Source organism: Dendroctonus ponderosae, unplaced genomic scaffold (assembly GCF_020466585.1).
Source record: "Dendroctonus ponderosae isolate FM_Combo_2020 unplaced genomic scaffold, Dpon_F_20191213v2 Dpon_F_20191213_5, whole genome shotgun sequence".
Taxonomy (NCBI): Eukaryota; Metazoa; Arthropoda; class Insecta; order Coleoptera; family Curculionidae; genus Dendroctonus; species Dendroctonus ponderosae.
The window spans coordinates 5,487,501-5,508,458 of NW_026018715.1; the positions used below are offsets into that span (position 1 = coordinate 5,487,501).

Consider the following 20,958-nt stretch of genomic DNA (forward strand, 5'->3'; position numbering starts at 1 on the left):
TCGATTTAATATCTGACTGACTAAATTATACCAGGTATCTCAGTGTTTTACTTATATACATTCGAGCAGGTATATTGAGAGAGAAATAATTTCAGTGTTACTTTTAACTTTTTTGCCGTTTTGTAGGCATGTTTTTATATAAAAAAGAATTTTTTTATTGTGATACTCCTCCAACTTATTAAATTAATGTAATTAACTAATTAATATTACTAAAGTGAATATCACGTTAGGACAAACAAACGTTATTTTGTACAAAAAAAGTAGATGAAGTGAACTAGCAAAAAGAAAAATATTGGTGGTTTAATTTTTCCCTAGATGATCCTAGCTCTCCAAAAATGTTAACATATAACCAAAACACCCATTTTTAAAACAACATCTTTTCATATGATAGGTTTTCCGTTAAATCGGCCTAGAATGACTTAAGAGACTATGAGAATAAATTATTTTGTTTAATTATGATACACTACACTTATCTAGAATAGTTTGTATTGAATCACTTGCAAACATTTTACCAAAAACGTCGGTGATTTTAATAATATTTCCAATATTATTCTTTTACTCAGTCGCTCTATGAATCATCCTTTGTACTATCCTATAAATGCTTAACAAAACTATTTTCACATTATGTTTTCGCATGTATGGAATATCAATCGATTGATTAGCTTCGTGGTATGTTATATCTTCTGTGTGGCTTTATGCTGTATTTTGGTCTTTCTGTTCAATTTTCTTGTGTTTATATCATTTATTTGACGTTCCTTCTTTTTCGTTGAAAGTGATATATTTTCTTTTCTACAATGATTCTATAATAACTTTAACTTCTTTGACACTGATATTTTGTTTATCGGAATTTTATTTGCAGAAAATCAGATAAACTGATTATTAAGATCGGATAATCTGTTACTATTTAAGCTCATTATTGTACAGTATATGTAATGTACATCTATTCCTGTAACTAATGCAGTTATTGGAATTTATGAAATTATCTGTGACGACAAATATTTAAACTAAAAATGTATTTTGACTGGTGTCAGTGGTACACCCATACTTTCATGTAATGGTGTGTGAAAAGTTTCAAATCTATTCATAGATAAAACTTTTGACCTCGGGGAAAATTTTGCCGCAATAAAATTATCTGGCTTCCAGTAAAGTTCAAACAAGTAGTCGGTCATTAACTCCATAAGATCGTTAAAATCTACGAGCTCAGCAGAAATCCGGCTCTAACAGCATGAATCTAAAACCATCTCAGCTTGAAACGACGTACGTTGCACTTTATCCAACATAAAAAGCTTACTGTTAATTTCACTGTAGCTGATTCATTTCCTCATATAATTGACGCTATCTTTTATCCTTTATTTTCGTTTTTATTTCATTCTTAAATTTTTGTTATGTATATTTAGAAAATAAAAAAAACTGTTTTAAGTAGGGCGAGTTTGATCTTAACTTTGGTGGTCGTCCAAGTAATTTTTCTCGCTACACATTCAAGGTCCAAACAGCTTTCATAGTCTGAATCTTTTGGCACAAAATGTAATCTGATAATATAATAAATTGAAATTAGGTTTTGCCCTACAACGATGAATGGAAAGGAAAATGGTTAATAATTATATGTATGTTATTAAATGTGTAAGAGTAAATTTGATTATTTTTTTACTTACAAACTTGACAATTATTCAAAACTTTAGCAGATGTTTGTGGATGTATACCTACACGAGAAAGTTTCGTATTTATTTAATTCTCAATAGATGGAACACTAAAAATGTATAGAGCCTCAGCTCATCTTTTGGAAAAAGCTTTTGTTTGATGAATCAATGTATTGAGTGGGTATATTTTCCTATAATTAATGCAGAAAGTTATGTGGCCTCACATGCACAGTAACCACATTAAAAGCTGATTATCTCGAACAGTTCAGAACTAAATTTAAATTAATTGAACCAATAAATTTCGATATTTGACCACATCTGTTTTGGCAACTAATTAATTGATTTTGACTGTTGAATTTTCAAACATTTGGGTAATATTTGTGATTTTTCCGTAAATGAATTTTAATAGTCTGATTGTAAAATTATAATTTCATCAACATGTCCAAACAATGTCATTATGATCCCAGCAATCACCTCAATTAGCTGATTCAAATAATAAAGAATTACGAGTAATTTTAAGTTCTGGGAATAGTTCAGTACAGCTAGTATAAAATATCATTAAAAACACCAAGTCAGCAAATACTTCCAGAGCCCGAATGTTAGTTCTGGGCGAAGTGAGCATTCGCTGAGTAAATTAAAAGCGGCGAATTAAAAACAACTTGAAAAGCGAAATTTTATACTCTGTGTTGAGATCTTTTTATTAATAATAATTCATGCGGATACGATACAAGAGGGAAATAATTCCAAATTTACTTAGTCGCCTACAGAATTTTTATCGCGGAATCAATTTATGTCATAGCTGCGTTTAATTGAAAGTCATTTCGGTGTACTAAAAATGTTGACAAATTGGCCCCCAACAGAACCTAAAGTAACTTTTCCAATTCTCACTCAAGCAGTTACTGTTGAAGATAAAGAATCTTATCCATTCGAAGTAAATCTGAGAAATATGTCACAATAGACCGGACAGCTTCTCGTTCCCAAATTACCATACGTCTTTCAAAGGCTTCCCGATCCTAGATTCCGCTGATAATATGAAATTCCCGAGCGTTCTCAAGAACGAGTCAAATATCTGGTGAAAAGATCGTGAATTTTCCAAAGGGGTGAAAGAATACATCATCAGATACAAGGCGAACGGAACTTTTCCGCTACACCCTTATTTACCTTGCAAATGTCGACTTCGTGTCGACGTTTCTACGTGACCAGATTCTTCTAGATTCAAAATCGCATTAATTTTTGTAAAGTAACTTGTCGAGACACATCCAGGCTAGTTCATATTATACCAGTGCTTTATTGGAAATATTGGAAACTTGGCTGATTTTGCATTTGAAATGCATATTTATGTGCAAAAGTAGGTTTTATGCAAAAGTAGTAAAGTTATTGCATTAACTGCAAAGTTTCAAATATTTTGTGAGATTCTTCAAAATTAAATCTAATTTGATCAATTTGATCAATTTGATACTCTTGATTCATGCGTGTAAATATTACATGAAATGTGCGATTTTATGTCTACATTCATTTTTATGAATCATCTCTCCAGACCGCCAATATTTAGAAAATGAGGAATCTTCCAGAAGGTATCAGAGCAGAGACTGTTTTATTTTCATCAAAATATTCTGTAAAATAAATAAAATATGCGCGCAAATAAAAGGTTCATGTATTTATGTAGGTACTTATGTACACTTTCTTCACAGACTGAAGACACTTCACAGACTAATCTCAATTTTGGATTAAAAACGATTTGATAGAAAGAAATAATTTGGAGAATAAAATGTCAGGTATTTTTAATCTTTTCACCTTTATCTATATTTTTCGAGTACTATCAATCGAATTTATCAATTCTCAAAATTAACAAAAACCAAAGTTTTATAGCTATAGTTTTCAATAAAAAAAATAAATATAAATTGCATAAATGCATATTTTTGCAAACTCGTAACAAACCAACAATATTCAAATATTTCAATTGCTTTAAAACTAACAGATTAATAAATATGCTGCTATCTGGCACCATCTGGAAAATTTAATTATTTTAGCATATAAAGAAGTTGTAATATAAAAATGTAAGACAATCTGAATCAGCTGAGTGTTATGCTTATAAACCGAGTTTATGGTATGATTTAATGTTTAATGTAATCAGTAAACATTTTTGGATGTAATTTTTTATATGGTTTATATTTTAAACCCTCTTGTACGAAGATTTAGTATTTATAGGTCACGTCCCATTTTCAGTTACCTCATATATTTCAACACCGTCTCTTTAAATTTACACCACACGAAACTGCTATACAGGGTGTCAATTTGAACACTTCCCACCCTCAATATATTTCTTGTAGTTGAAAAAATGAAAAATCGCAATAACCCGTGAATTTCACCTGTAAAGGGGACACTTTAAAGTTATATTTTTAGCCTTCTTGTTTCAACCCCCTAGAACGGGTAGAATGTCACCCTTAGAATCTTAAATCTCAAGTGGCACAGCGTTTTATAGTGCGCTCAATTCTCTTTCCATTAGTATCACTTTGTTGCTTTTTGTCCAGAGTTTTTCGAATAATCGCATTTCAAAATTACAGAAACAATTACCTTTGCCTGCATTGAGATTTAGGCTTTCAAATTAGACGATACAAAGTAAAGAAATTGATCGCACTATCCCAAACATTCTTTTGATTCTCATTTCCATATGAAAATGGAACGGTTATATCCAATTTTACGAAAATCCAAAAAGCCCAAATAGGACGATGGCCTTGACACCACTCTCTTATAATTTTGTATTTTAAAATATACTTACAGTACTAGCGTCATATTATGTATTTTCATCCAATTGGACCTAAACAATACTTTGACACTTCTTTGAACAGGCAATAAAGTTGTTCTAAGCAACCAAGTAAATACACACACTCATAAGATGGCTTAAGGGCAAATAGAAAACAATTTAGCATAATGGTTAATTAACCGTAAAATAGCAATTTAAGCAAGTAGGAAAAGTGGAAATTAAATATTCAAATGCCTGGAAGTTGTTTATTGCTTAATTAATATTAATAGGCGTCTTATTATACCTATGCGAAAGCCTATAAGTTATTCACTGAGTTTGTGTTCACATTTAAATATCAATACTTCGCAAAGATGAAATTAACCTGAAAGCGTAGCTCATGAATTTTCTTTTTTTCCATTGCTTAGTAGCGCAATTTGAACTGAAACTTATTAAAATATTTATTGTTACTATTCGGTTCAGATGTGGAACTTCAAACAACTTCAGAAATGTAACTTTTAGGCAGACAGTTTTTCAGATTCTTGAATAAACTGAAAATGGCAACTGATTTACATTTTGGGTCAGGAAAGAATCCAATTTCGATTATAACTCGTTCTAATATTCAAAAGCAAAAATTGTATTTTAATTTATTAATGAAAATATTGCCGAGTTAATGTTGGATCTAGCTATTATTGTTGCAAATACTTTGTAAATAATTTTCAAATCAGAATAATGGAATAATCAAGTTGATAGAATCCAAGCAAATAGTTTTAATTCCATTGTCAAGCTACATAATGAAAAACTATTTTGCTTTACTCTTTTGTATTTTCCTATTAAAAATATACCGCATTTATGTCGCAAAGAATCGTTTTCAACATAAATCGTCGTTCCTAGTTCCCATTCCGTAAACTGCATTATACAATCACATCATTTCCACTCTGTCGGCTCTGGGAAAGAAGACAATGTCTTCCGACAAAAATACATTTACTCGTATTTTCTGAGAAAACCTATGATGGTTTGGATAGTAAATGGAGGCTGTGATTTTGAAATTCAAATATTACGAAATTTATTCGGAAATTTAGCTTTAAATAAGAACCGTATCGAATCGAAGCTTTTATGAATCTGTTGGAGCGAAATGATCTGACATTTTAAGAGCGTACTTTAAAATAATTTGAAGCGTTTGCACATCGGTGTCTTCATAGTGAGACGTTCCAGAAGAATTAGAGGCAATCGTCGTCTGAAATTCTTTTAATGTATTTGATAAATGGGTCGCAAAAGAAATTTACATTTAAAGGGTAAAGGGTTTGATTTACAAGGTAAAAATCTTGAAATATGTGATGAATGTAATTATTAACACAATTAAAAATGCAGGTATTTATTGCTAATTACTCAATTACTAATTTACGGCACATTAAAAAGCTTGTGAATAAACTTGCAATTTGTAAGTCTTTATTGTCTCCGTTTTCTCGTGTGATCTTTTCATCTAACATACCTACTCATAATTTAAACGTATTACTTTCCACTGAACGTAACTGCCAATCTTTAAGATATTGCCCATCTCTAACACACGTTCAGCCGTAAATAATGGCGTCTGGTATCTGGAAAATCCCATTGTATCCGATTTATGATACATATTGATGAAAAGAAAGTGCAAATGAAAATATTTACATATAGAGCATGAACCTGGTTAAAAGCAAATTCATATCAATTTTGGGTTCCGTTTCACTTTTTGCCGGAAACGTTATTTAACTAACAAATGTGTGGCTAAACTCTGCTAGGTTGACATCGAATATAATAATAGTGGTTTCTTTGCTCTGAAGAGATCACGAGGGTCTCTAAGCACAAAACTACACCTTTTTTAATGCTCATATTTCGATCAACACGTGAGCTTTCTCCTATCGATCTCTCACCTATCGAGGCCAGCAAGATATTTCCGTATTAAAGATATATTTTATTCGAAAGAAGTATATTTCAGATGATAATTGGTCCAGTTATAACTTATATTTGATGGTTTTTATATCATCTGTGTCGGCGAAACGGCAAACAATTATGTTGATAAGAAATGTGCCTTTTGGGTTTCAAACACAAATGATTCGTGGTGGTACTTTTCCTCTATTGAGCCTTTGTAATATACACTTTCCATAAACAGTTTTGAACGGTTCGGATTGTAGATTCAAACTGAACAAAGTAGCAAGTTGTGTAGAAAATAATCCATGATCGGTGATAGATTTTCCAAAAGTATTTGCAATAATGTTTTTGCCTCCGCCACCACTAAGTGCTAAGATAACTAAAACTTTCTGGTGATTATGTTTTCTATCACTAAAGACTGTTTTAAACGTTTTTTTAGACGGATTGTGCCTATTTTGTAATTCCTTTCGATATTTATTCCGGTCAATTCAATAACTGAATATATGAATATATGTAAAATGCGGAAACTTCACCTTGGATATAACTACCTGAAAGTACTACAGCAACATGAAGGGAAATAATGGAAATAAATTTGTCAATATACTACTCGAAATAATAATTTAAACGCTCAGGTGTTTAATAATATTAATTATTACTACTATGAAAGACAAAATCGTTCTTTCCGAACTTGCATTCACACGTGTGTTCTATAGTAGGTTACAAAGTTTATAAATTAAAATGAAATTAATGTTATAAATCTACTAGTCTAAACATACTCTGATCTAATATATTGTCTTCCATTTATTTTCCTGATTAATTTGCTGTGTTTGTAAAAGTTCTAGTTTTAAGTTGGCCAAAAATTTCTTGCTTTTTATGCACTGCATAGTTTTAAATCACATTTAACTGATAAATAACTTATTCAAAATTTGTGAATGGGATAATAAAAGTCCACTGCTCTTGTATTGCATAATTGTTTGTGTTACTGCAGAAAAGTGTGCTTTTATTTCATTGCAAATACAACAAGCAATTATGTTAATAGAACCTTTTCTTTAAAATTTTCTTTAGATGCATCGTATTATTCATTTTGTGCAATAAAAACCGGTCTCGCCAAGGCATTTTTGTCAATTTTGGGGCCGTCTTTATATGGACAGTCGTATTACTTGAAAAATGTAGTCACAATCCTACAAAAATCGATTGCCAACAAAAAAAATTAAAATGCTGCTGGCATGCAATATTTGCGTTCTTCAGCAGTCTGACCAATGACCAATCTATTGCAAATAGTTTTTATTGTTTTTCGTTTTTTAACTGCACCACAATAATTGAGTTTGGGTATACTATTTTAGGGTGCTTGGTAAGTGATGGATATTTTTCGTGTTTAGCAGCAGTATGGTAAGGACATTTTATGAATGTGAATATCTAATTTGGAAACAAAAAACGCAAATATTTTCGGTTGAAAATTATATGTTGTAGTTTCTGAGAAGCCATACTGAAATAATGCAATATTAATTCGTTTTCTAAGGCATGTTGTTATTTTATAGAAATTAAACCAGCTTTTTTTGTGCATGTCGTAAATTCAGTACAACGCAAGTAAATGGAGTTAACCCACAAATAAATGCAAAATTGCAAAGTACTCAATATCAAATAAATATTCAGCAATTAAATCTATAATGTGTCTTTATTTTCCATGTTGCTGACTACTGCATTCCAGTATGATATTTAATGCACTGAATTTTAACAGTTACCTATTTCCTGGTTAGTTAGCTTGTCCCTAACTAGTTTAAAACATTTTTGGTAACAGCAAATGGCCTATTTAAAATTTATTGCGCCAAAAATTCCACAATTCTCTACAAAAAATTAATTTGAAAAAGTTTTTCATAAAAAGAAGATATTTAGCACACAATGTGCAGGTGACGTAATATTTAAATGTGTCCCATCAATCTTCTTTATAAAATAGCAGAACGTTATTCGGATTCATAAAGCGTTTTAAATGTTCTATTGAATTTTTCATTTCGCTATATGTTCCCTCAATATTCAAGTTTCATTCTCGATCCGCGATATGAAACCTCGCCGTTTTCTAACGATAAATTTTTAACGGAAATCCAAGTTTTCTAGTCCTTCAGAGCTTATATCGTTCGGCTGGAAAACGTGGATGGATATATTAGCATTTTATATCTTAATGTCAAAAAAAAAAAGTAAAATGATGTTGGAGATGGAAATGGTCGTACGCATTTGGTGATCCACTGTTAGAATTAAATTCTAGATGATTAGAAGGTAAATTTGCTTTACATCGCCAAATTATTCAAATGTATTTTAGAAAAATTGTAGAAAAAATGTTAAGAGCCAAATGTGGGCTTTTATATTTTTTATCTAACATTTCTCATAATGATACGTTTTGTGCTTGTGTATCGTCAAATAATTTTAAATACTGTCAATTTGAGTGCGTTTTCACATGCAGAAAATATAAAAATAACTTGAAGTACAATCGAATTTTGCTTAACGTAGAATTGAAGTAGTGAATGCCAGAATGAAAATTCAATATATTATTGCCTCACAAGCGTGGTTTTCCATTTCACTCAATGGTGCTCAATATTTGCTTTATTTTCGCATATTCAGAAAAGATGAAAGATTTCTTTATGAAACTACGCAACAATGCATGTTCTGCAGTCTATATAAGACTCCAAAATGTGCACTTTCATTACTAGAAACTAGAATTGGCCATAGACAAAACCTTCTCGTTTTCATTCTCCCCAAGTAAGGTTTGTATGGCCAAAATTTGCCTTTATAAATACTACAATACGCTGACAATACTTAACTGTTCATGCAAGGTCAAACAATACCAAAATTTCTGCAGGAACTTTGGAAAATCATTATTAATTGCAAATCTGCAAAATTACTACAGTATTTTATCGAACCTGCAATTGGAGTGTTAGAAATGTTTACACTTCACATTGACTAGGCAATACCTGAATTGATGAACTTCGGTGTTAATTTGGATCCGAAAAAAACGGTCCCAAAGTTTACAACAATTAATAGAGTTTTCAGTCGGAATCAATTGTAATATTTTGACTTTCCTAATCCTTTTTGGGTTTTATTAACTAAATTATAATATTTTCACTTTCCAAATATCTATATCCGTTATTATCTAAGCAAACTAAAATTTGTATGTCCATTTCCATTTTAAATATCGCCATTTTTTGAAAGTTTTCAAGATGGAAGAGTTCTGCTAAGACGCTTCTAACACTAATGCTCTTAGGAAAGAGCTCTTGTTAGTAGAAGAAGAATCTTGGGCGATTGGTCGAAGGCAAAGTGGTGCAATTCTCCATGGACTAACTTTGCATTCGGTCCAATTTGATAAGAATTATATTTAAACTTTATTTTCAAGTTCCCTATCATTCTCTTTATGTAAAACACTCGAAAGGCCAAATATGCAAAAAGGTAAAGTTCCCGAGCTACTTTAGTTATCGTCTTTGATTTTAGAGATCCCAACTGAATAAATTTGCTACCTGCACTTTTCCAGAGTTTTGATTATTGTCTCTGATTCTCTCTTTTCTCTTAAAACTAGTTCGAATTTGTGGTAAAATTAACCGTGAAATAGTTTCATCAAAGAAATGTGATAAACTCTAAAAATTCAAAGCTGTGGAATTTTTTTTACGGCTCCAATAACTTATAACTTGAAAAACCAGACAAATCCATTTGCAACCATAAATATCTATGTACTCGTCTTTGTGGCAGCTGTACAGACATAAATTCGTAATGTTAACTAACTAACTTTTAAAAGGGCTCTTTGCCCAAACCGTTATAAAGATAAAACGACCCCATAAAGGAAAAACAACGGATTTCTCTTCCATTACCGAGTACCGCGTTTCCTTTGAGTTGTTGGCCAACGACCAAAACCGCTGACCATTCGACCACACTGCGCTTGATTTTAATACTTTTTATGTTCTTATAATGCGCTTTTTTGCTGGGTGTGGGAATATTACTGAAAGCGTTATTAGATTGGATAAGTTCTATTGACAACCATTACAATGTGTATATTTTATGCATTAGAATCGAATTAGGCGAATATATTTAGATTTATTATCCAGCGAACGAAAGCTGATGATGATAAGAACTAAAATAACTTCAAATTTTATGTGTCTACATCAGAACATTTTTAAAACAAATGTTTGCAGAACAGTGACGAAACACTTAATGGTTGCTTGTGTATCTTACAAAACGTTCTTTATCATGGTTGCAATGAGTAAGTTATATGTTAGAACTCAAAGACCTCAATGTTCAAATGTTGAAATATATGTGGCAACTGTTTAAGGGATATTAAATCGTTTAAACCAAACATGTACATCTAAATGTAAGAGCTTAGATAATTAATAAGAAAAGAGCCACTGCATATTTGAAATGTATTAGCACCAGACATATGTAACAATATCTGTAGTTTGCTGTATATATTCATTTCATCCCGTTTACTTCTGCACGAAATCTTCCAATCAGGTATATAAATTTAAAAAAGTATGTGATCATTTTCGACAATTTTTAAAATACGGGCAGGAGCAACTAAGCTTGAGAAACTATTTTACTTAATTCCGGGTTCTCGTCAGCGCATTATTTATTTTACATGTTTGTTTATTTCAACTGGTTTTTTTGATGTGCCATGGTTGTAAACACCTTAAATCCGTTGAGCAAAGGGGTCGCAGTATCAAAAGTTTTATACGTTCGTGCAACAAAGTGCAGATAAATTAAAGCAGGATTCATGGGTTGGGACTTTCTTCAAAATTCAACCAAGCTAGCGCAGGCGGTTCAAAGGTATAACCATATCTAGAATAATTCACTCACTAAAATAATTGAAAAAAACCAAGTCGGTTATTTTAATTATGCACATAAAATGTATTAATTTAAATTTCAGTTTTATTAGCTTATGCTCTATTGAATTTTGGCCCACAAATGAAGAATTAAAATAAATAGCAAGTAATTTATTTTCTGTCAAATTTTATATTGCAGTCTTACTTTAAGTTAAAATATGATAAAAATAGTCAAGCACATAAAACGATTCTATCGTGAAATGCCAAAAGCAGTTGGCAAATTGTTGCAATTTTGCAACGACACGTAAAAAAATGCCTACATTTTAGTGATGAAGTCGCTAAACGAAATTTTATAAAATTTGAAAATACAAGTTTAAATTGTATTGTCTTCTATCCAGTAAAAATGGCCACTGTCAAAGAGCTTAATGGTTAACCGATTCCACTGTTCAAAGCACTTAATTAAACAATAGGAGTACACTTCCTTTCTCACAACCTCCCTATTTATCTTGATAACTGGGTTGAAAACTTTTATTTGTTAGCAACCGACTCAAATGAATATAAATTTAGAAGCGAGCATGAACATTTAGCTACTCGACAACTGCTCCTTTCCAGACCGCAATAGGTTTCCCAACTTAGTGCCGTAGCTAGTTTGGGGTGGAATATTTATAAATTGTTTATAGGAAAGGTTCGAACATATATAGAAAAGTTTCAAGTCAGAACAAGCAAACTTTATAATTACTTTATTGTATATTTTTATTTTACAATATCCGGTTCACTCAGATGAGTAAATTTCATACAATTTGTACACCGTCAAACTTTACGTTTTTCAGTTTTGACAAGTTTTTCGCATTAATAACATTTTAGCATTGCTTATATCTAGATGAAACATTTAAATATTTTATAGTTGCATTTTTCCATGAATAAAATTGGTTTTAGAGTTCACTGGCGGTTGTTAAAAACTATGCCTGACCGAAGATTTGCGTACGTCTTTTGATCAATTAAGAAGGCAAGTAACTAAAATACCGACTAGTCGATATTTCGTTTGATTGGATAAAAATTTCTGATAGAATGATATATTTCGTTAACAATTATTCTGATTTATTTTCCTTCCAAAACTGATTAATGTTTTAGCACTTTATAAATTATAGTTTTTATACAAAATCTTTTAATTGTGAATTGGTGTTTGTAGTTTGTGTAAATTTTGCGCTGTTGTCTCGCCGAATCGTAATGAAATAAACGATGTTAAAAAATTTTACTTCACACTTTGACTGAGACCCAGGAAAGATAACTTAACAATTATATATACTGACATTAATAGCGTGTAGTACTTTAAACACTCGACTATTGAATTATTGATTTAAAAGCAGCTTGAGATATTCTTATTGCCAAAAGCATTAGTCAGAGATTATTAAGATTACTCAATTTTTGTTGAACTTTACCAGGCTTTGTACAAATATGAGTCTTGAATATCTTAAATAAATGCAATATAGGGAATAACTGGACAAGTCTGGAAATCTGATTTAGAGCTTCCGGAACCCTTTCCAGCTTCAGCAGTTTATACTTTATTGTCTAAAATTTGCAATTTAGCATGAAAGCTTTAATTGTTTTCATAGTATCTTGCAAGATTTCAAGTACAATTTTAAATATATGTCTAATTTGATCGTCAGTATATATGTTTTGGTTTAATATAAACGGGTTACCTGCAGTAAAAGAGGACTGATTGCTTTATGCAATAAGAAGAGTTACGAGAAAATCATGTCTAATACATATAATAAAAGTGCAAGTAAAGCTCAACAATCAACAGAGTTACATATAATAATTTCTAGATAAGGTTGGTCACAACTGCCTTTTATGGTACAAGGTGTTGCAAAAAAGTACGCCAATCAGTTCATTACGAGTTCCTCGAGCAAAATGTATGCCATGAAGAAATGAAAAATATTTTATTTTTAGTAGCAAAGCTTAAACACAATTTTGGTTTGTTTCGAATTGCTTGGTTACTGGTTTCACTATTTCACTATCAGCATAATGACATGGTTAAAAAAAAATTTTGCAAAATTTAGATTAAAAACTTTTTTTTAAAGTGCCATGCAGATTCCTGCTTAGATGTCCTCCGTTTAATTATTTAATTATCTTATCTTAAGATTAATTAAAAGACATCTTTAATTCAATAAAGCTTCTTTACTATCAGCATTTACTATCAATTTTGAATTTAATTTTCCACAGCTCTCCAAGCAAAGTAATTAGGTATTCTAGACCAGATAAAGCAATAAAAATTTATAATAGAAGACTAATTTGTTACAGTTATGAAACCCACGTCGTAACACTGAAAGCTCGATTGAAACATTTGAAATGAAATATATCGAAAATACGTCCAGAAACCTCCATTCTTCATAAGTTTTTTGCCTGCAGAAAACACTCAAACTGTCGGACTGGAAAACCACATTCAAAAAATTCTACGCTAATAGTGAAACCAGTTACGAAGCAATCCAAAACTAACCGAAGTTTTATTCAAACTTTGATACCCTGTATATCATACACACGGTGGTCCCAATTGGAAAATGTCATTGTGAAACTCGTATTCATTTTGCTCAGGAAAACTGCAGCTAACGGATTTCTGTAGTCCAAAAACTTCCGCAAGCAGACGAACTTATTATTTGATTTTGATTAGATATTTAATCTCAATTTTTCTTTAAGTTTAATCTTCTGCATATTCCTTCGTCCAACTATTGCGTCCAATAAATTGTATTTCGATTTGTAGAATACGCAACTGCTTTTATGTATAAAAACAAACCTTAAAACTTTGTCAGTTTAAATCATGGAACATTCTTTACGCGTCCGGCCTGGCCACATGTCCCTTGGCCTCTACCTTCGTCATATTTCCTATTAGAACATAAGGTAATTTCGGAATGGTCTGAATTTTTGAATCGTTCACTTGGATGATGAAGTTTTTATTTTTGCAGCTCTGGGGAGTGTAAACTTTTCTTCAAGTTCAAAATAGCTTTCAATTTATCTTGAATGTGCCAATTTATATTTTCCTTTGATCGATCTTTGCTCTAGTTAGTTGCCGGTTCGAAAAATGTCACATGCGTTTTGTAAAGAACAAACTGAACTTTGTATTTTCGTCGTAGAGTCGTACGTCAATGGCTTTGCTTCTTAATTACACTATTTCAATATAACATGTAAAGTTACGTCCTTGCCTATTTACGTTAGCAATACTTGTAATGATTAATAGAACAAATTATTAAGGAATGGAGAAATCAATTATATTTTTCATGTAAAATGTCCCGTAAAGTTCTGCATTCAAAGCACGAAACCGTTTAAAGTACATCTACTTGCTAAACTTGTCAATAAAAAAAGGAATAAGTAGGTGTATTCTTATTACGAAAGGAAAAGTTCGGAGGAAAAATCAGGACATCAGATGTCAGCAGTCTACGTTTTACAAACTTATTTCGGCATCTTCAGAGCATTTAATAGCTGGATGATATTTTGTTTCAGTTTGAAGTACAGTGATAATTTCAAACAAGTTACAACAACATAGGAAAAGCCAATAAAAGGGCCAGGCCGACCATAAATCTAATATTAACAAGGAAAAACATGACATGAGTAAAATATTAAATTAAAAAAACAGCTGAAATTGTTTCCTTAGAAGTTCAGTGTGGAACCGTTGGTTCTGCAATGCGCTTTATTATTTGGATCAAAATCTCATTAATGAAAAATACAGTTTGAAATTCCCAAACTTGTGGCGTTATTTAAATAAGAAGAATGTGAAATTTTGAGTGGTCTGAATTTTTATCACTGTATTTTTATTTGTTATCAAGTAATTTTGTTATGAACGTACAGGGACAATTTTTTAAACGTCTCACCAGAGTTACTACCAGTCCTAAATTCAAACTGATAGCGAACTCACGTATGGACTGCAACGCTTTCTTCGCTGCTAGCAAAACATTTCTTCAATTCTTCCCTGTTTTCTCATGTATTGGATATCACTTATGTTGCCCTCGAATTTGCTTCCCTTGACTTAACGCCTCGAATTGTTGCGGATCTTTCCCAATTTCCAGTAGTGGTACAAAGAACTCTCTATATGAGAAGTTGTATACGATTGGGACTCGAACATTAAAACTTGCATTTTTTGGCGAAATAAGTTTAGGAATTATTTTTTTTATAATACTTGAAAAAACCAGCCGATTCTAACGTAGATTATAAGCAGGAGTTTTCACGTGTATGAAACCTATAAAGAAAATTAGTAAAACACTTAAAATATAATGAGTTTGAAAAATAAACATCCGGTGTAGCAAAATTCGCTGAAAAACCTATTTTTATCACACGGTATTTTCATGTAAAATATCGGTAATTTTATCTAGCTAGATATATTTCAGGTTCACATATATAAATACTGACAGACAAAAACTTTAACACAATAAAACACAAATAAATTGAAGGAATTTTATATGTTTTTATCTCGTTTTATATGTTATTATCTCAGGTTAAGACCTAACCAAGTGAATTAAGTCTAAATTGAATTATTAATCATTTTAATTTGAAAAACTAAGACTGCGTGCGCAAACCAACACTCAAATCAGAGAACAAAAATTTCTTAATATACAAAAACTTTGCAAACTTTTTAATTTATAAAGTTAGCCAAAATAAAAAAGTTATTAAAAATATGTTCTTAAAATGCTATTTTCCGTACACTCGCACACATTGCAAAAAGTCCGTTTTTGCAATCGTGTGCTTATTAATTATTCCATATTTCCCATTTAATTTTATTTATGCTTCCGTGTTGCTTTAAAAATACTGTGCTTTCCATGCAATTATATAATTCAGAATGCCTTATCTGCAAATATTACCAAATTTCTATTTCGCACCTTTTATCGGAAACCCTTCAATAGCTTACTATATGTTCGCCTTGGGAATATAGGCCACAACTAAATAATCAAAGGACCACAAGCGGAAGCCTTCGGGTTTATGCAAAGTATGGAGGAAATTAAACCGATTAAACAAGTTCAACCTTCTCCTCCGATTTTGAAGGGTTCAATAAAGCATCGCTGGTGGAATCATTATATTTTCAAAACAAAACCATTAGGGAAACACCTGAAAAGGCTTTTAGAAACCTGATTGACAAGCAAGCGCTACGACTTGACGTCGTTTTTTAGTCATAATTAAATTATATTTATTCATCCCGTCGACGTTTCCAAGGAAAACTTTATTTTTAGACTCCTAATGGCCTTTCATGGAATTATGTTTATTCAAAGTTTTTCTATTAAGAGCTAATCCGAAAGTTTCAGGCGAATGCAACGATAATATCTTATAAACACAGCTTTCAAAACTCGGATATAGCTAGACATCGTCGGATTAAATATAAATAAGATTAGTAGGTAATTAAAGAGCAGTTAGTATCACTGGAATGTTTTATTGCCATTTTACATAAATAAGAGATTATTTTCCAAGTTCGTCCTGAATCTCCTGGAAACTTTTTCCTTTGGTCTCTGGGATCACAAACAGTACGAAGGCAACGGCAGACGCTGACACCAATGTGAATATGAAGAATGTTGTGTATGCACCGACAGCTTTGCTTAGTGGCTCATAGCCAACGGTTACTACAAAAGCCAAAAACCAATTGAACATTCCAGCATATGAACTCATTCTCGCCATGATAGCGGGGGGAAATATTTCTGAAGAAGCCAACCATGGGATCGGACCCATACCAATAGAGAATGCGATAATAAAGAGAACTAGAGCGAGCAAAGGTAGCCAACCTAAGCTTTCAACTGTGCTTTTCGCTGCCAACTCTTTATTCTTGATTAAAAAGTAGATTCCCAGCAGCAGGGTTGAAAGCGCCATTATTCCGCCTGATAGCATTAGCAAAAGCTTTCGTCCTAAGGCTTCGACTAACCACGTGGAGAAAATTGTCACTATAACTTGAACAATTCCAACGATGCAGACACAGAGCTCAGCTTTTATACTTGAAGCTGCTTCTTTGAAAATAGATCCTGAGTAAAACATAACAGCATTAATTCCAGACAATTGCTGATAGAACATCAACATAAAGCAAATGACTGAAGATTTCCATCCTTGCTTGGATTTCAGCTGCTCTTTGAATTGTCCTTTTAGTTCCTCTTCTTTTGCGGCTTGTTTCTCGACTTCAGCAATTTCGGCGGATGGGTCATAATCTTTGCCTCTGAGTCTGGCATAAGCGGCCATGGCTCGATCCTTTTTTCTGTTCTTGATCAAATATATTGGAGACTCGGGTTGGAAGAAAAACAACAATCCAAATACAACGGGTACAGCTAAACACATGATGCAGAATAATATGATTGGCACCGCCCATCCCAGGACATTGGACCATAAAATGCCAATGGTGATGAACAATTGCATGAACGTCCCTAAAAATAAAACAAAATATAAAGATGTAGAACGACACATTGGACAAAACCTTAAAAATCTGCAATGTTGCAATATGCAACTTTATATAATGGTGAAATTTACAGTGAATGTTACAAACTACTTTTCGTTAAAACTGGCGAGTTTAGGTTGTCCACTAAAAGAAACCCTTCCTGATATTTTGGAAGCCCCAGTCCCTTGCACGGTCGGCACTGGACAGTGTAAAATTCCAGAAAAAATCGGGGAATGCTTGCGAAAACGTTTCCCGTAAAAGTACTAAAAGTTTAACGCCTTTTGGTAACTGCTGGGTTAGTTTACGTACTTAACGTAAGATCTTCACTAGCATACAGAAAACTATCGTGTTGATTAATGCGATGAGGACCGTTGATTAAATGTTCCAATCCTACTAAGAGCAACATTTTGTGTATATGGAACATTCTTATTCTAGAACTTGCCTGCCTTGCCGTGCCATTTTGCATGTTAATCATAACAAATTTTGCATAGTGAATCGTAAACATACAGTTGATTTATTTGTTCTACCAAAGCAAGTTCCGGAGTCATTTTTGTTTCTTAAGATCATTTTTCGGCTTTCGGGGCATGCACCATTCAGCCCATACTGGGTTCGGAATAAAGAAATCCGAATATTGTTAAATTCAGGAGTGAAACACAAAATATGAGAATTTCATTCTGTAAATGGTTTTATACTTTTTCACAATGTCTAATAATGCGGTTTTTTTCAGGTATGTTTCGAGATGTTGAAGCAAGTTTCCAAATTGAATTATATAACATAACAGCTGGTAAGCGATTAAAGTTTTATAATTATTTGCTTGATAACGCTGGTATTTACATTTGAAAGCTACATATTTTCACATAAAATAATATTTTAAGAAAAGTTTCGTCTACAAATCTATCCGAAGTTGGTCGTTTCGAGCTAGTTTACCGGGAAGAAATATTGAAAACACAAAAGATAATATTAGTACAACAAATGCCTTCAAAAATAAATTATGGACGTTTAGACGTGATTTCTGAAGATAATGTGTCCAGATTACATTTGGTTGTTTGGTTGTGGTATTGTGGGATGAATTGGAACTTTTCTATGGAAATTAAAAATAACTGAGACAACAATTTTCACTATTCTTATAAAGTAGAGCAGCCCCATATGCGACCACCTGAATTAAAATGTTCACTGAGCATTTAAACTAAAATGTATTCATGTATTTATTATCGATTACGTTAAAAATGTCGAGTAGAATTTGTTAATAGATAAAATACGAAATGAAAGTTTTACTTTTGCATCATTTGCCGATTTGATTTTGTAAGAATTTAAACTTTTCGGTATAAATCTCCAATCTTTATTCGACTGTCTAATTTATTGACAAAAATCCTACCGACAATTAAAATAAGTTCAGTCAATCTAAGCATGTTCTTCACATGAATTAATATATTTTGATCATTGTCATAGCTCCTAGAATTATTTAAGTTTACACTTCTAAGACAATTCTATTAATAACCAAGCCTGTTCATTAACTGCATTTTTTCATTTAATAGGATGTGTCAATAAAGCATCTCATTTGAAACCAGCTAATATTAAAAATAATTTCCTTGTGAGGTATTTAAACAAACAATAGCCAAAGGATCATCTAACTAATTTAATTGATCTAAATGAATGCAGGAAGATGAATGATCTAAATAAAACAGCAGGCCCACGTGTCGGCGTTCTTTCAAACCTTATTATTTGTACGGTCCCAGTCATAATCTTTTTCCGATACTTTTTTAATTTGATTCTGATTAGTTAGCTGTAGAGCAAGGACTAAAAATTATAATGTTATTAGCATTTTACCTCACACAAATTAAAACAATTGAGTGGATTTGTGACATAAACAACCAAGTTTGCAACTGTAATAATATTAAATTGGACTACAAGGCGGCACCTAAATAGCCATTTTGCTCATTACCATATCGTGAATAGTTGTTGCTTGATAGGAAAAGCCACAAAACTAACCTACTATTTGGCTCAAACGTGCCTAAGCATAAAGGAAAAGGTGAAAGCAAACCGCATTTACCAAAGTGAATAGAGCAGCCCATGTTACTGATGGAAGTAATCAATTTAAATGCTTTACGGTTTCAAATGTTTAGAGTGTAAAAGGTTTTCAAGTAAAATTCAAATGCAGTATTAAGAATGGCGGTATTACGTTTCCAAAACATTTATATGTGTATTACCAAAGTTTCGTCCAGGAAAGGTGCCATACGAAAAATGTTTTTTTTTACTTGCACCGATTTGATAAGTTAAAGAGGATTCAACATCAACCGTGTCTGGTACAAGGGACTGCTACTACAGCTACTAAACATCCCAAAATTATACATTGTTTCTCTGTGTTCTAATATAGCAATGTAATATAGTGTTTGCTCTTGCATTGTATCGTCTCCTATCTGCATCAATTGCAAGAATCTCCAATTTAAGAGTTCAACATGATTGATAACAAGTAGTTATAATCAATTGTTGAAGTTCAATAACTTCTGTAAATTTGTGCAATTATTCAAAATATAGTAAATACTGAAATGTGGCAATAGTTGTGCCTATGAGCTTTACAATTCTGTCAAATAATGTATAATAACTATTATTTTAGACTAGACAGAATTGTTAAAGCTAGGCTTAAAGGTTAACGATAATGATTGGAAGTACACGATAAGTATGGGTACAAATATATGTTTTGGACCATCTCTAGTCTTAACTAAATATAGCTCTTAGAATTTTTTGTAAAAGGCGATTTGTGTCTCACTGTTCCTCATTTTCACAACTTTTCAGAATACTTTTTTATATTACTGATCTAAACTTAAAAATGTTCTCGTATAGCAGTCAACATATTTTCCTGTGTTCTCTGCCCTTTCAAAACACTTCCAGCGCCAACCAAAAAGTAGCTTGGCTTAATATGACGAAGGAAAACCAACAATTCTTTTCAAATAAAATTAGTGATTTTTTATGTGTGAAATTTAATATTGAAGGTAAATTTATGACTTAACAAAAAAGTAGTAAGCTTGCTGTTTATTAGTGTGCACCAATTCTAATTCGAATGGAAAAGGAATCAGACACGTAAATTAATTAAGAATACTTGATAAATGTTATTTAACTGTTGTTATTGGAGATAACGAGTTACAATTTTCTATTCTAAACCGATATAATTTGCGTTTAAAAGTTAGAACTTTATTGTACATTATATGAAAATTTGCAAAAATAGATTTACTATGCTTGAGCCAAATATATATTGGAACTAAATCAGTATGAAAAAGGTTTGACTATAAAAAACAATAAAAAACTAAAAGCGTTTGACAAAGCGGAACTTGAACAATCATTTAGAATACTGTTTTTTGATCCCAAATATTTATTTATTGCAAAGCCCCAATATATTTTTCGAATTTTAGTTGCGAGTTACCTCTTATTTGATTTTCCACTGTTCTCGGTTGACAAAACGGGGTATGTAGGATAAAAATACCTATC

At 31.8% G+C, this 20,958-nt stretch overlaps 2 protein-coding genes across 3 annotated transcripts in view; one reads left to right on the plus strand and one right to left on the minus strand.

Annotated features, from left to right (window-relative positions):
- Nucleotides 1–20,958, plus strand: part of LOC125504445 (hemicentin-2-like) — a 387,752-nt gene that overhangs the window by 169,417 nt on the left and 197,377 nt on the right. The gene's annotated exons all lie outside the window — the stretch shown is intronic.
- LOC109546938 (facilitated trehalose transporter Tret1) overlaps nucleotides 16,472–20,958 on the minus strand; it is an 18,055-nt gene continuing 13,568 nt past the window's right edge. Inside the window, exon 3 of the mRNA XM_019918114.2 lies at nucleotides 16,472–17,464. Within this exon, the coding sequence (XP_019773673.1) occupies nucleotides 16,518–17,464 (947 nt within the window). The 3' untranslated portion in view covers nucleotides 16,472–16,517. The remainder of the gene's footprint in view (nucleotides 17,465–20,958) is intronic.